This window comes from Erythrolamprus reginae, chromosome 4 (assembly GCF_031021105.1).
Source record: "Erythrolamprus reginae isolate rEryReg1 chromosome 4, rEryReg1.hap1, whole genome shotgun sequence".
NCBI lineage: Eukaryota > Metazoa > Chordata > Lepidosauria > Squamata > Dipsadidae > Erythrolamprus > Erythrolamprus reginae.
The window spans coordinates 135,740,608-135,753,342 of NC_091953.1; the positions used below are offsets into that span (position 1 = coordinate 135,740,608).

At 42.8% G+C, this 12,735-nt stretch overlaps 1 protein-coding gene across 1 annotated transcript in view; it reads right to left on the minus strand.

Annotated features, from left to right (window-relative positions):
* The window catches only part of OLFM4 (olfactomedin 4), a 146,385-nt gene that overhangs the window by 11,438 nt on the left and 122,212 nt on the right, over positions 1-12,735 (minus strand). The window contains exon 5 of the mRNA XM_070751375.1: positions 11,046-11,199. Within this exon, the coding sequence (XP_070607476.1) occupies positions 11,046-11,199 (154 nt within the window). The remainder of the gene's footprint in view (positions 1-11,045; positions 11,200-12,735) is intronic.

A 12,735-nucleotide genomic window follows, 5' to 3' on the forward strand; every position in this document is an offset into this window, starting at 1 on the left:
GTAAAGCCAGCTGCCCAAGAAAGCAGCGCAGGAAAGTGGCGCATTTAAAAAGCGCAGGGCAGCCGCCACGAAAACAACGGCCCAATGCCGGCCGCTGAAGCCGAGAGCCCGAAGCCCGCTCTCCAGCCTCAACACCAGGCTTCGGGCGAGCAGAGCTGTGCGCTTGCGGCGGGAGCTGTTGGGTAGGGCTCTGCCGGGAAGGGCTGTGTCAGCGGCGAGGTGGCCGCGCCGTCATTGTTCCTTCTAAGCTGCTTGCGCGACCACCTCACACAGAAACATTTGCCCCTTTGCGCCGCCCCACCACCCGTTCCTGCAAGTAGAGGTTGGGTATGTTACCGGGAGCTGGAGGCGGCGTGGGGCCGGACACTTGGTGCCAGGGAGGACAAAGGAGTGAACGTAGCTACTGCCTCTCAGCTGCAGAGCCGAATGGGGGTGGAGGCAACAGTGGAGCCCGGCTCTGGGGCCATGCGGGGCCGCTCATCCAGTGGGGTGTGGACTGGCAAGTCGCCCTCCGCTCTCTCTCTTTCTCTCCCTGTTGCCAGCGTGGTATATGAGAGAGAAAGAGAGAGGCAGAGGTCGGGCGCGTTACCGGGAGGTGGAGGCAGCGTGGGGACGCTGGGTGCCAGGGACACCGAGGAGGGGGTGGACGTGGCCTCTCAGTTGCAGAGCTGAACAAGGGCGGAGGCAACGGCGGAGTCCGGCGCTGGGGCCATGCGGGGCCGCTCATCCAGGGGGGCGTGGACTGGCAAGTCGCCCTCCTTTCTCTCTCTTTCTCTCTCTTATACCATGCCGGCAACAGGGAGAGAAAGAGAGAGAGCGGAGGGCACCTTGCCGGTCCACGCCCCCCTGGATGAGCAGCTCCGCATGGCCCCAGCGCCGGACTCGGCCGTTGCCTCCGCCCTTGTTCGGCTCTGCAGCTGAGAGGCCACGTCCACCCCCTCCTCGGTGTCCCCAGCACCCAGCGTCCCCACGCCGCCTCCACCTCCCGGTAACGCGCCCGACCTCTGCCTCTCTCTTTCTCTCTCTGTTGCCGGCGTGGTGTATGAGAGAGAAAGAGAGAGAGAGAGAAAAAAGAGGGGAGAGAGAAAGAGAGAAAAAAGCAAGAGAGAGAGAGAGAGAAAGGGAGAGGAGAGATAGAAAGGGAGAGAGAAAGAGGGAGAGATAGAGAGATACAAAGAGAGATACAAAGAGAGTGAGTGAGAGAATGAGAGATAAGAGAGAGAAAGAAGGAGAGGGACAGAGAGAAAGCAAGAGAGGGACAGAGATAAAGGGAGAGAGAGAAAGAGAAAGAAAGAAAGAAAGAAAGGTAGAGAGAAATAGGGAGAGATACAAAGAGTAAGTGAGTGAGAGAAAGAGAAGAGAGAGAAAGAAAAGAGAAAGAAAGAAATAGAGAAAGGGGGAGAGGGAGAGAAAGAGGGAGAGATAGAGAGGGAGAGAGGAAGAGGAGAGATAGAAAGGGAGGGAGAGACAGAGAGAGGGAGAGAGAAAGAGGGAGAGATATAAAGAGAGTGACTGAGAGAAAGAAAGAGAGAAGAGAAAGCAAGCAAGCAAGAGAGAAATAGAAAGAGAGAAGGACAAAGAGAGAGAGGGGGGAGAATAAATATTAAATATTGTATTTTTTCCCATTTTGTTTTTTACTTTAAATAAGGTATGTGCAGTGTGCATGGGGATTTGCTCATACATTTTTTTTATAGTCCGGCCCTCCAACAGTCTGAGGGACAGTGAACTGGCCCCCTTTGTAAAAAGTTTGGGGACCCCTGACTTAGGGCTTGGAAAACATTCTTTGCCGAGAGTAACAGTGAAAGAGCTTGCAAGCCAGTAAGAGCTGGGAATATTGTTAGTACCTGGTTAGGGCTGGAAAGAAACATTCGGAGCAAGTTAGAGGAATGGAAAAAAACCCTGCAAAGACTTAGGGCTTGGAAAACATTCTTCACAGAGAGTAACAATGAAACAGCCTGCAAGGCAAGAGCTGGGAAGATCGTTAGCAGCTAGTTAGGGCTGGAAAAAAGCTACATTCAGAGTATAAGATGCACCCAAATTATCAGCCTCTTTTAGGTGCATATTATACTCCAAAAAATATGTTATTATTGTGGGAAGAGGTCTCATGAAATGCAGTACGATCTGCTGCCTTATAAATATCCATAACGGCTGGAACACTGAAATTACATCCCGCATAAATCCAGGGTTTGGAAATATTTTTTGCAGAGAGTAACAATGAAAGAGCTTGCAACCTGGTAAGAGCTGGGGACATTGTTAGCACCTGGTTAAGGCTGGAAAGAAACATTCGGAGCAAGTAAAGTAATTAAAAAACCCCTACCATGACAGGGTTTGGAAAATATTCTTCCCAGAGAGTAACAATGAAAGAGCTTGCAAGCCGGTAAGAACTGGGAATATTGTTAGCACCTGGTTAGTGCTGGAAAGAAACTTATTCAGAGCAAGTTGGAGCAATGAAAAAACCCCTGCAAAGACTTGGAAAACATTCTTTGCAGAGAGAAACAATGAAAGAGCCTACAAGGTAAGAGCTGGGAAGATCAATAGCAGCTAGTTAGGATTGGGGTGGGGGAAAGCTACATTCAGAGTATAAGATGCACCCAAATTATCAGCCTCTTTTTGGGAGGAAAAAGGTGTATCTTATTCTCCAAAAAATATGCTATGTGCTCACCTTTTCAAAGGAGGAATTCAAAATACCCAGCAAAGGAATTAAAGGCTGCTTACTTAGAATGCAAAACAACCAGGTGCAACCTCCCAATTCTGATTCTCCAAGAGAAGAAATTTAGCAAAAAAATAAATAAAATTCTTAACGACAGAGTAGGGGGGCGGAAAATGCACTCCGAACATTTGGCTGCAACTGTCTGGTTCCAGGATAGCAAATGGACAATATGGTTGAGTGTCTCCTTTAATTTATTCTCCAGTCAGCTATAAATAAGGGGGAATTGGGGGGAGAGGGAGTTTGTATACATATGCACTGATTTCCAAACTAGAAGACGACGGTGGGTGGGATGCATAAAATCTGTTTGCTAAAATCAGTGCGAAGCTCACCTCATCGCCAGTACCGAAAATATTTCTACTCTGCCAGTCTGAGGTTCTTGCTGCGCACAGATAAACAAACCCTTCACACAAAGAGCGAATCCATCTATGCAAAATTCCTCCTGATGCGGGGAAGCATTTTCATGTGTTATTAATAAGTCTAACAAAACCTTACGCTTCGCTCCTTCTCTCTCTCTCTTTTTTTTTTTAAAAAAACTCCTTCTGAATCTGCAGATATGTTAATTCCGAAAGGAATAAAAGAGAATTCACCTACTTTTGTTCCCTAGCTAGACAACCCGATATAGATTGATTGATTGATTGATCGATCGATCAATAGATAAATAGATGGATGGATGGATGGATGGATGGATGGATGGACGGATGGAGGGATGGATGGAGGGACAGACTGACGGACGGACGGACGGACGGACAGACAGACAGATAGATTTTTCTATCCTCTATCTATCATCTAGATCTATCCAGTGGAAGTGATGTGCCGGTGCCTGGAGGCTGTTGGGATCTGGATGGGTGTCAACAGACTCAAACTCAACCCTGATAAGACGGAGTAGCTGTGGGTTTTGCCTCCCAAGGACAATTCCATCTGTCCTTCCATTACCCTGGGGGGGGGGGGGGGAAATCACTAACCCCCTCAGAGAGGGTCCGCAACTTGGGCATCCTCCTCGATCCACAGCTCACATTAGAGAAACATCTTTCAGCTGTGGTGAGGGGGGTGTTTGCCCAGGTTTGCCTGGTGCACCAGTTGCGGACCTATTTGGACCGGGAGTCACTGCTCACAGTCACTCATGCCCTCCTCACCTCGAGGCTCGACTACTGTAATGCTCTCTACATGGGGCTACCTTTGAAAAGTGTTCGGAAACTTCAGATCATGCAGAATGCAGCTGCAAAAGCTATCATGGGTTTCCCTAAATACGCCCATGTCACACCAATACTCCGCAGTCTGCATTGGTTGCCGATCAGTTTCTGGTCACAATTCAAAGTGTTGGTTATGACCTATAAAGCCCTTCATGGCACCGGACCAGAATATCTCTGGGACCGCCTTCTGCTGCACGAATCCCAGAGACAAGTTAGGTCGCACAGAATTGGCCTTCTCCGGGTCACGTCAACTAAACAATGTTGTTTGGCGGGACCCAGGGGAAGAGCCTTCTCTGTGGCAGCCCCGACCCTTTGGAACCAACTCTCCCCAGATATCAGAGTTGCCCCCACCCTCCTTGCCTTTCGTAAGCTCCTTAAAACCCACCTCTGTCATCAGGCATGGGGGAATTGAGACTTTCGCTCCCCCTAGGCTTATAAAATTTATGCATGGTATGTCAGTATGTATGATTGGTTTTTAAATTGGGGTTTTAAATTAACTTAAACTTAAATATTGGATTTGTTTACATTGTATTATTATTGCTGTGAGTCGCCCCGAGCCTACCTACCTACCTACCTATCTACCTACCTACCGATAGGTAGATAGATAGATAGATAGATAGATAGATAGATATAGATATAGAGATAGATAGATAGATAGATAGATGATAGATAGATAGATAGATAGATAGATAGATAGATAGATAGATAGATAGATAGATAGATAGATAGATAGATAGATAATTTCCCTGTTTCCCACACAACCGAATCTTAGCAAACTGTGGTGAAGAAGCACAGGTTGGGTATTGAGATGCAAGTTGGGTTATCACCCAAATCTGATTCTGAGCAGCAGCTGTGCTGATAGTGGAGACTGCCTTAAACCCAGGTGAGATGAAAGAGTCACCTGGGGAGCTGTTTAAAGGCAGGTAGAACACTCACTATAAGATGAATAATAATACTGGAGAAGTCTTCAAGGAGACTTCTTGTCCTTGGCTACAGACTGAGTCTTGAAGAGGAGGGGTTTGGGCACATTATAACTTTTCAGACTCAGTCCTGATTGGCTAACGGTGGTGTTTTCCCATCCTTGGAGGCTAGCTCCACCTACTATAGAACATTCACCACTTGATGAGGCAAGCGGTTCCTCTGGTTAATTGTTCTAACTCTTAGGAAATATCTCCTCAGTTCTAGGTTGCTTCTCTCCTTGATTAGTTTCCATCTGTTGCTTCTTGTCCTGCCATCTGGTGCTTTGGACAATAACTTGAACCTTATTCAGTGAAAGACTTCCAAAAATTTTACTACGACACTGTGGGTGTGGCTTATTTTGTGGGTGTGGCTTTCTGGCCATTTTTTTTAAAAAAATATTTATTTATTTTATTTATTGATTTTGTCCAATGCACAATGAGGGTTTTAGTGGGTATATATCTATATAGACATAGTAAAATACATGATGAATGTTATAGAGGAGATTCTCATAGTAAAATATATCTAAGAAAGAATAGAAGAGAAGATATAGGAATAGAACATATCAATGAAAGAATAGAAGAAGAGATATAGGAATAGAAGAAAGGTATAGGAGATATAGGAGAGCAATAGGACAGGGGACGGAAGGCACTCTAGCGCACTTGTACTCGCCCCTTACTGACCTCTTAGGAATCTGGAGAGGTCAACCGTGGATAATCTAAGGGTAAAGTGTTGGGGGTTTGGGGATGACACTATGGAGTCCGGTAATGAGTTCCACGCTTTGACAACTCGGTTACTGAAGTCATATTTCTTACAGTCAATTTTGGAGCAGTTAATATTAAGTTTAAATCTGTTGTGTGCTCTTGTGTTGTTGTGGTTGAAGCTGAAGTAGTCGCCGACAGGCAGGACGTTGCAGCATATGATCTTGCGACCAGGTGGGAGTGGCTTGACAATCATGTGACTGGGTTGGCTTAAAGATCATGTGACTGTCTTAAAGATGGCCAACTTGACGTCACTCACGTCAAGGATTTGGGTTAGGGTGCCTGGCCTCTCCTCACCTCAAAGAGATACAATTTCCCTATCTATTTACTATTACTGAACATCCAAAATATACCCTTTAATTCTATGTATATATGCCATAGGTGTACATACATATTACACACAGGCACACAAAAACATACAATAACTACCAGCTCTTCTAAAATTATACACCTTCAATCTCATTTACTGCGATAGGAAAAACAGACCCAGAGCCCAGAAGGGAAAAAAAGAAAAAAAAATCCATTTCCCCCCCCCCCTACTGTCCTGTGTACTTCACCGTACCTGTAGGAACCCATCACTGACCCTATTCAACCTTAAATATTGGAAGACCACTATCATGTCACTCCCTAATCGAAGATGAGACATACTCAATATCTTTTTAATGCTTCCTATGCTGTTTTTTTACTCTCTCCTGTTTTCTTGGATGACTGCAAGTTTATAGATGTGTTATTAGTGCGTATTATTCGTTTAGCACTTGGTATGTGGTATTTTATTCATAACATAGTTTATAATCTAATTACTTAAGCTTAAGTATTTAGATGTTTAGCACTCTGCTATTTATAGTCTTTGGTGCCCTGAAGCGTTCATCTGCTTCTATGAATCTTCTCGAAAAATGGTTTCTGTAGCTCAATTTGAGCGTTGCAACTTCTAACAAAACTGGTGTGACATTTTGGACAATTGCGGCAATAAACTACCACTTTCCTCCCCGAGTAACTGTTTCCTAACTCTTAAATTTGAAGTATTTTAAGACAGGAGGGGATGCTTCAGAAGTTATAGAAAATCTCCACTGACATTGCTCTCACCTCCCACAAGAACTCAAAACGATGGCTTTCAGATATATATATATTTTAAAACTTCTTTGAAAAAATGAAGTGTCCTTTTCTAAGTCTTTTGTGGTGGCACGCTTGTATTTTGTGGGTCTTTTTTCTTTTCTTTTTTTGCTACACACTTTTGACCCAGCAGGCAAAAGGTTTGTCATCTTTCAAAGAGAAAATAAAACGATCACCTGGAAAGCAAGGAGTTTAAAGCAGTGTTTGAAAATGGAAAGGGTCTCTATCCCCATTTCTTTTCTCTCTTTTTTTCCTGCTAGTAAAAGATCTGAAGTCCTTGGAGAGAGAGAAATGTCACTTACGTTTTTTTGGATTCCAGAGACATATCCCTCTATCAAGCCATTCCTTCAAAAGAGCCCTCTTTTCTAGGCATAAGGGAATAAATCTAGGATCCGGTTCATCTCATATGTCTGGGTAAGACCATGCTTGGAATATCACACATCCAATTTTGATCACCGCAATATTAAAAAAAAAGATGTTGAGACTCTTGAAACAGTTCAGAGGAGAGCAAAAGAGACAACCAACCAGCCAGAACACAATGGCTGGACACTGTCAAAGCTCATACCAGCCAAGATGCTAAGCAATTCAAAGAAGTAAAAAAAAATGTTGTGACTCTAGAAACAGTCTAGAGAAGAGCAACAAAGAGTATTAGGGGACTGGGGGTTTAAAACATAATGAAGAACGGTTGCAGGAATTGGGTAGAAACATAGAAACATAGAAGATTGACGGCAGAAAAAGACCTTGTGGTCCATCTAGTCTGCCCTTATACTATTTCCTGTATTTTTTTTTTAGGATGGATATATGTTTATCCCAGGCATGTTTCAATTCATTTATTGTGGATTTACCAACCACGTCTGCTGGAGGTTTGTTCCAAGCATCTACTACTCTTTCAGTCAAATAATATTTTCTCACTTTGCTTCTGATCTTTCCCCCAATGAACTTCAGATTGTGCCCCCTTGTTCTTTTGTTCATTTTCCTATTAAAAAACACTTCCCTCCTGAACCTTATTTAAGCCTTTCACATATTTAAATGTGTCGATCCTGTCCCCCCCTTTCCCTTCTGTCCACCAAACTCTACAGATGGGAGTTCATGAAGTCTTTCCTGATCAGTTTTATGCTTAAGACCTTCTACCATTTCTGTAGCCTGTCTTGGACCCGTTCAATTTTTGATCAATATCATTTTGTAGGTTCGCCTTCATGGTGTTACACGCTCCGAATTCTGCACCGATCTTATCGTCGGTGTCTCCGAGAAACCGTAGAAGGGTTGGCGAAGATGCATTAAGAGATGCATAAAAAGGACTATCAAAATGATGAATAAATTTGGAACAATTCCCCAGGGTTAAAACCAGTGGCCCTTTTAAGTGGAGAAAATAAAAAATGCGTCTAAAAAGACGACTTGATAGAGATGTATAAAATTATGCATTGTGTCGGGGATGGGGGATGGAAATAGATGAAGGCTTCTTATTATTATTCTTTTGTCATCCTAACAGCATCGTGGGTCACCCACTGTTGCTAAATGGTGGTTGATTCGGGGGAGACAAAAGGAACTACTTTATCACACAGCCTGTATGTGAATTACAGTATTTGCTTTCTTCCAAAAGAAGGAGTAATAGCTGACTTTAATAGCTTTAAAAGCAGATGAAACAAATTCATAAAGGAAATAGCCTGTCAATAGCTATTAGTGTCAGGAGGCCCATATATAACTTCAAAATTTTCAGGCCGGGAGAAATGGAATGTTTCAATTTAGCGCTGGCTATATTTGTTTATTCAGCCTTTTTTTTTTTTTAAAGGCTTTTATGCCAGATTATTTTCTGACGTGATGGGTGTCGGTTTCGCTCTTTTTCCTTGGTTCTAATCTACGTTTTGGTTTTATTTCTTGATTGGTTATTAATTTATTCATTCAATTTATAGAGACTCCTTCCCCCTGAGACAACTCCAATCTGGCAAAGTTGCAAACACTTCGCCAATTGCCAGTCATTATAAACCAAGGACCATGTTGGCACCAAATTCTGAATTTCAAGGAGTAGACTCTGTTCAATCCAATCGATTGATTGGGTTTGTCTAGTTTAATGAAAAGAAGGATTAGGGGTGACATCATGGCAGGGTTCCAACATTTGAGGGGTTGCCACAAAGAAGAGGGAGTCAAACTATTCTCCAAAGTCCCTGAAAGCAGGATAATAAGAAGCAACAGATGGAAAGTAATCAACCTAGAACTAAGGAGGGATTTCTTGACAATTAATCAGTAGAACAAAATTGCATCCAGAAGTTATGGGTTCTCCATCCCTGGAGGTTTTTTAAGAAACATAGAAATATAGAAGACTGACGGCAGAAAAAGACCTCATGATCCATCTAGTCTGACCTTATACTATTTTTTGTATTTTATCTTAGGATGGATATATGTTTATCCCAGGCATGTTTAAATTCAGTTCCTATGGATTGGCCAACTGTGTCTGCTGGAAGTTTGTTCCAAGGATGTACTACTCCTTTCAGTCAAATAATATTTTCTTATGTTGCTTTTGATCTTTCCCCCAACTAATTTCAGATTTTGCCCCCTTGTTCTTGTGTTCACTTTCCTATTAAAAACACTTCCCTCCTGAATCTTATTTAACCCTTTGACATATTTAAATGTTTCAATCATGTCCCCCCCCTTTCCCTTCTGTCCTCCAGACTATACAGATTGAGTTCATTAAGTCTTTCCTGATACGTTTTATGCTTAAGACCTTCCACCATTCTCGTAGCCCGTCTTTGGACCCATTCAATTTTGTCAATATCTTTTTGCAGGTGAGGTCTCCAGAACTGAACACAGTAAAACTATCTGTCTGATAGTTGATGGAACCCATCAAAAACGGCTAATGGCTTGTCAACCCCATCCAGGTGGGCTCTATCACTGTTATAAATTAACAATGGCAATATCTTACAAAGAAAACCTGTGTAAAATGTTTTATCATTGGCATCTCCCCTCCACACGACTATCTATAATGTTCCCAAAACTTTCACCATATTGTTGGAAATGTAAAAAAAAATATAGGAACCTATTACCTCCTATGGTGGAACTGCCCTAGGGCAAAATCCCTTCCAACTCTGTTATTCTATTCTGATCTTTAATGCTCTTTTTTCTCAATCCCTGCAGGAGAGGGATTGAAGATCACGGCTTGAATGGATGGGTTTAGGAACGTCATCATAACACAGATCCTTAAATATGGAATTAGGCAGTGACGGGCCACTATTCCCGCCTCCCCTGAGCGCTCTGTCGACAGCCGCCTCCCCCGAGCACTCCTCCGTCTGCCACCTGCCTTATCTTTCTCTCCAGTGCTTGCATGCGGTGCGGTGGGAAGGAAGATGGCATGTGGTGTGGGGAGGAGGTGGGGAGAGCCGTGCGGCCCCAAGCTCCAGCCACGTGACTTGTTAATTTGCCTGCAGTGTGGGAGAGCAGAAAGCAAGCCATGCAAGTCGCACCACTACACCACCCCCAACCTCAACCTCAACCACTTCCAACACTCCAAAAACCCACTAAATCTACCACTAATATCCCTAACCTAGTCAAGGATGCCATGGAACGTGAACAAAAACTCAAGAATGCTATCCTCTTTGATCTTGAAGAAAGCCATGAATCAGATATAACAAAAATAAGAAATATCATCCCCCTCCATCACTCACATGCACAAACAATCGCCCAAGAAGACATTTTGGAAGTTACCAGAATTGGACCTGAGCACAAGTATAACGATGTCTCAATAGCCCCCCACTTCTGCAAAGTGGTATGCAAAAATGAATAAATAAAACAGCAATTCATCAAGACCATTAACCACATTGCCAGAAATAACAAGTCCTTCAACAAACTCAGATCCAGACCAGATCTTTCGCTCCTGCAACGTATTTGCTCTTGCGAACTACAGGCAGAACTCAAGAGACGCTATGAACTTGGTGAAACAAACCTTTATACTGTATAGATTACCGCATGGAAAGCATCAAACCCAAAACCCATAATCCTCCCAACATCTTCCGGTCTAACTTCCAACCTACCACCTCACAACATCAAACATCAAACTGTGCAGAAGCAAACACCCCCCCCCAGTAATTTTTACCAGAATCACGCCAGTTGTGCGTGTGTGGTGCGTGCAATGGAGTGAGGCTGCGCGCTCCATTACCACCACCAGAACGGCGTTCCCTCCATTCCACCGTGAGGCCCATCGCTGGATTTACGAAACTTTCCTTTGTTGATTTTTTACTAGGCACTTAAGAGCAAGGAAACCAGGCCTCTTCCCTTTCCGGGATCCCCTCCCTGCTCCTCAAATTTCCATCGCAACAAATGACTTACCAGGTGGGAAGTAGGGATGTTGAACGGTCTGGTTTCGATCCTTTTCACACTCCTGCAACTTAGCTCGCAGAGCAGCGACTTCCCGGCGGACGGCAAGGATGTTATTCTTATCCAGCGCTTCCAGTCCATTCACCATGACACTCAAATTCCTAATCTGGGTAAAATGAACAACAGTGATTTGGATTATTTTCTTTTTGTTTAAATAAAACTTTATTAATTTTTTCATTAAAAAACATACAGACATACAAACATTTAAACACATAGTAGGGGTTACAATTACCCCTCTCTTTTTAGAAGTTAATTTTTAATACAGAAAAAAGAATATATTCTTAAATCATTAAGTCAACATGTTAATCTAGATGAAAAGAAGAATTTTGTTCACACATTCTAATAAACATAAAATTAAGTTAATAAAAGAGAAATTCTAAAGTCATTTTAATATATTCATACATTTCTCATAACATTTAATTTTAATTTTTATCTATCCACTTATAAACTTTATTCCAAATAGTATAAAATTCAGATTCTTCTTGGTCGTTCTTTTTGGTCGCTGAACGATTTGGATTATTTTCAAAGTCACAGATGCTTGGTGGCTTCTGTAGGAGGTTCCTTATGCTCCCCCCTCCAAATTGCTGTGTTTATTATTTGTTGAACTTTGTTGGGGTCCTCTTATCAGCTATGATCAGGTGGTAGATATCCCCAGCTAAATCCACTTGGCTTGCCTTGAAGAAGCTAAGCAGGATCAGTGCAGGTAGTCCTCAACTTACAATGGTTCATTTAGTGACCATTTAAAGTTACAGTGGTGTAAATAACCAGATGCAGAGACATGAGAGGGGCAGCATACAAATCTAAATAATAAATGATTTCTTGAAGCAAAGCTTGTCCGGGGCCAGGAATCTCTCTGTGTGAAGAGCTTCTGATTGGAAGCTCTCCTTTTCTTGGGCTTGCAGTTAATATTTTATAACGAAATTCTTGTGTACACAAGTATAAAACATTAACTCTTCACTTAACCTAATTAAAATGCAAATGCTTAATTTGTCACATGTAGCAAGCCAACATAATCCTGTCAGAGCATCTAATTAGTTTTTGCCTTACACCAGGGGTAGGCAGAGTTGGCTCTTCTATGACATGTGGACTTTAATTCCCAGAATTCCCAAGCTAGCATGATTGGCTCAGGAATTCCGGGAGTTAAAGTCCACAAGTCATAGAAGAGCCAACTTTGCCTATCATTGTGTTAGACAAACAGAAGGATAAATAAATAATTATTTCCCTAAACTAACCAAAGGGGTGAGTTACCTTTGACCAGGCATGTAGATTTAATCCTATCATGTCTACAGAGGGCATTCCACATTCTTATAGACATGGATAGCAAATCCACTCAATGGCACTGGAAAAAGTGACTTTTGATGATTTATTCAGAGTTACAACCATCGCAGCATTCCCGCTGTCATGTGGTTTGATGCTCAATAACCAGTTCAGTGCCATGTCCCAGGGTCATGTGATGAGCAAAGTCAGTTGTGGAAGATGGATTCAGTTAATGATGGTGTTATGAATTTAACGACAGTAGCTTAACAAATGTGGTGAGAAACTTTGTGAAATGGGGCAAAAACTCACTTAGCAGCGAGAGAAATTGGACTACCCATAACAAGAAAAGCTTTATAGGAATCCACCAGAAATCCCAGGCTGACTT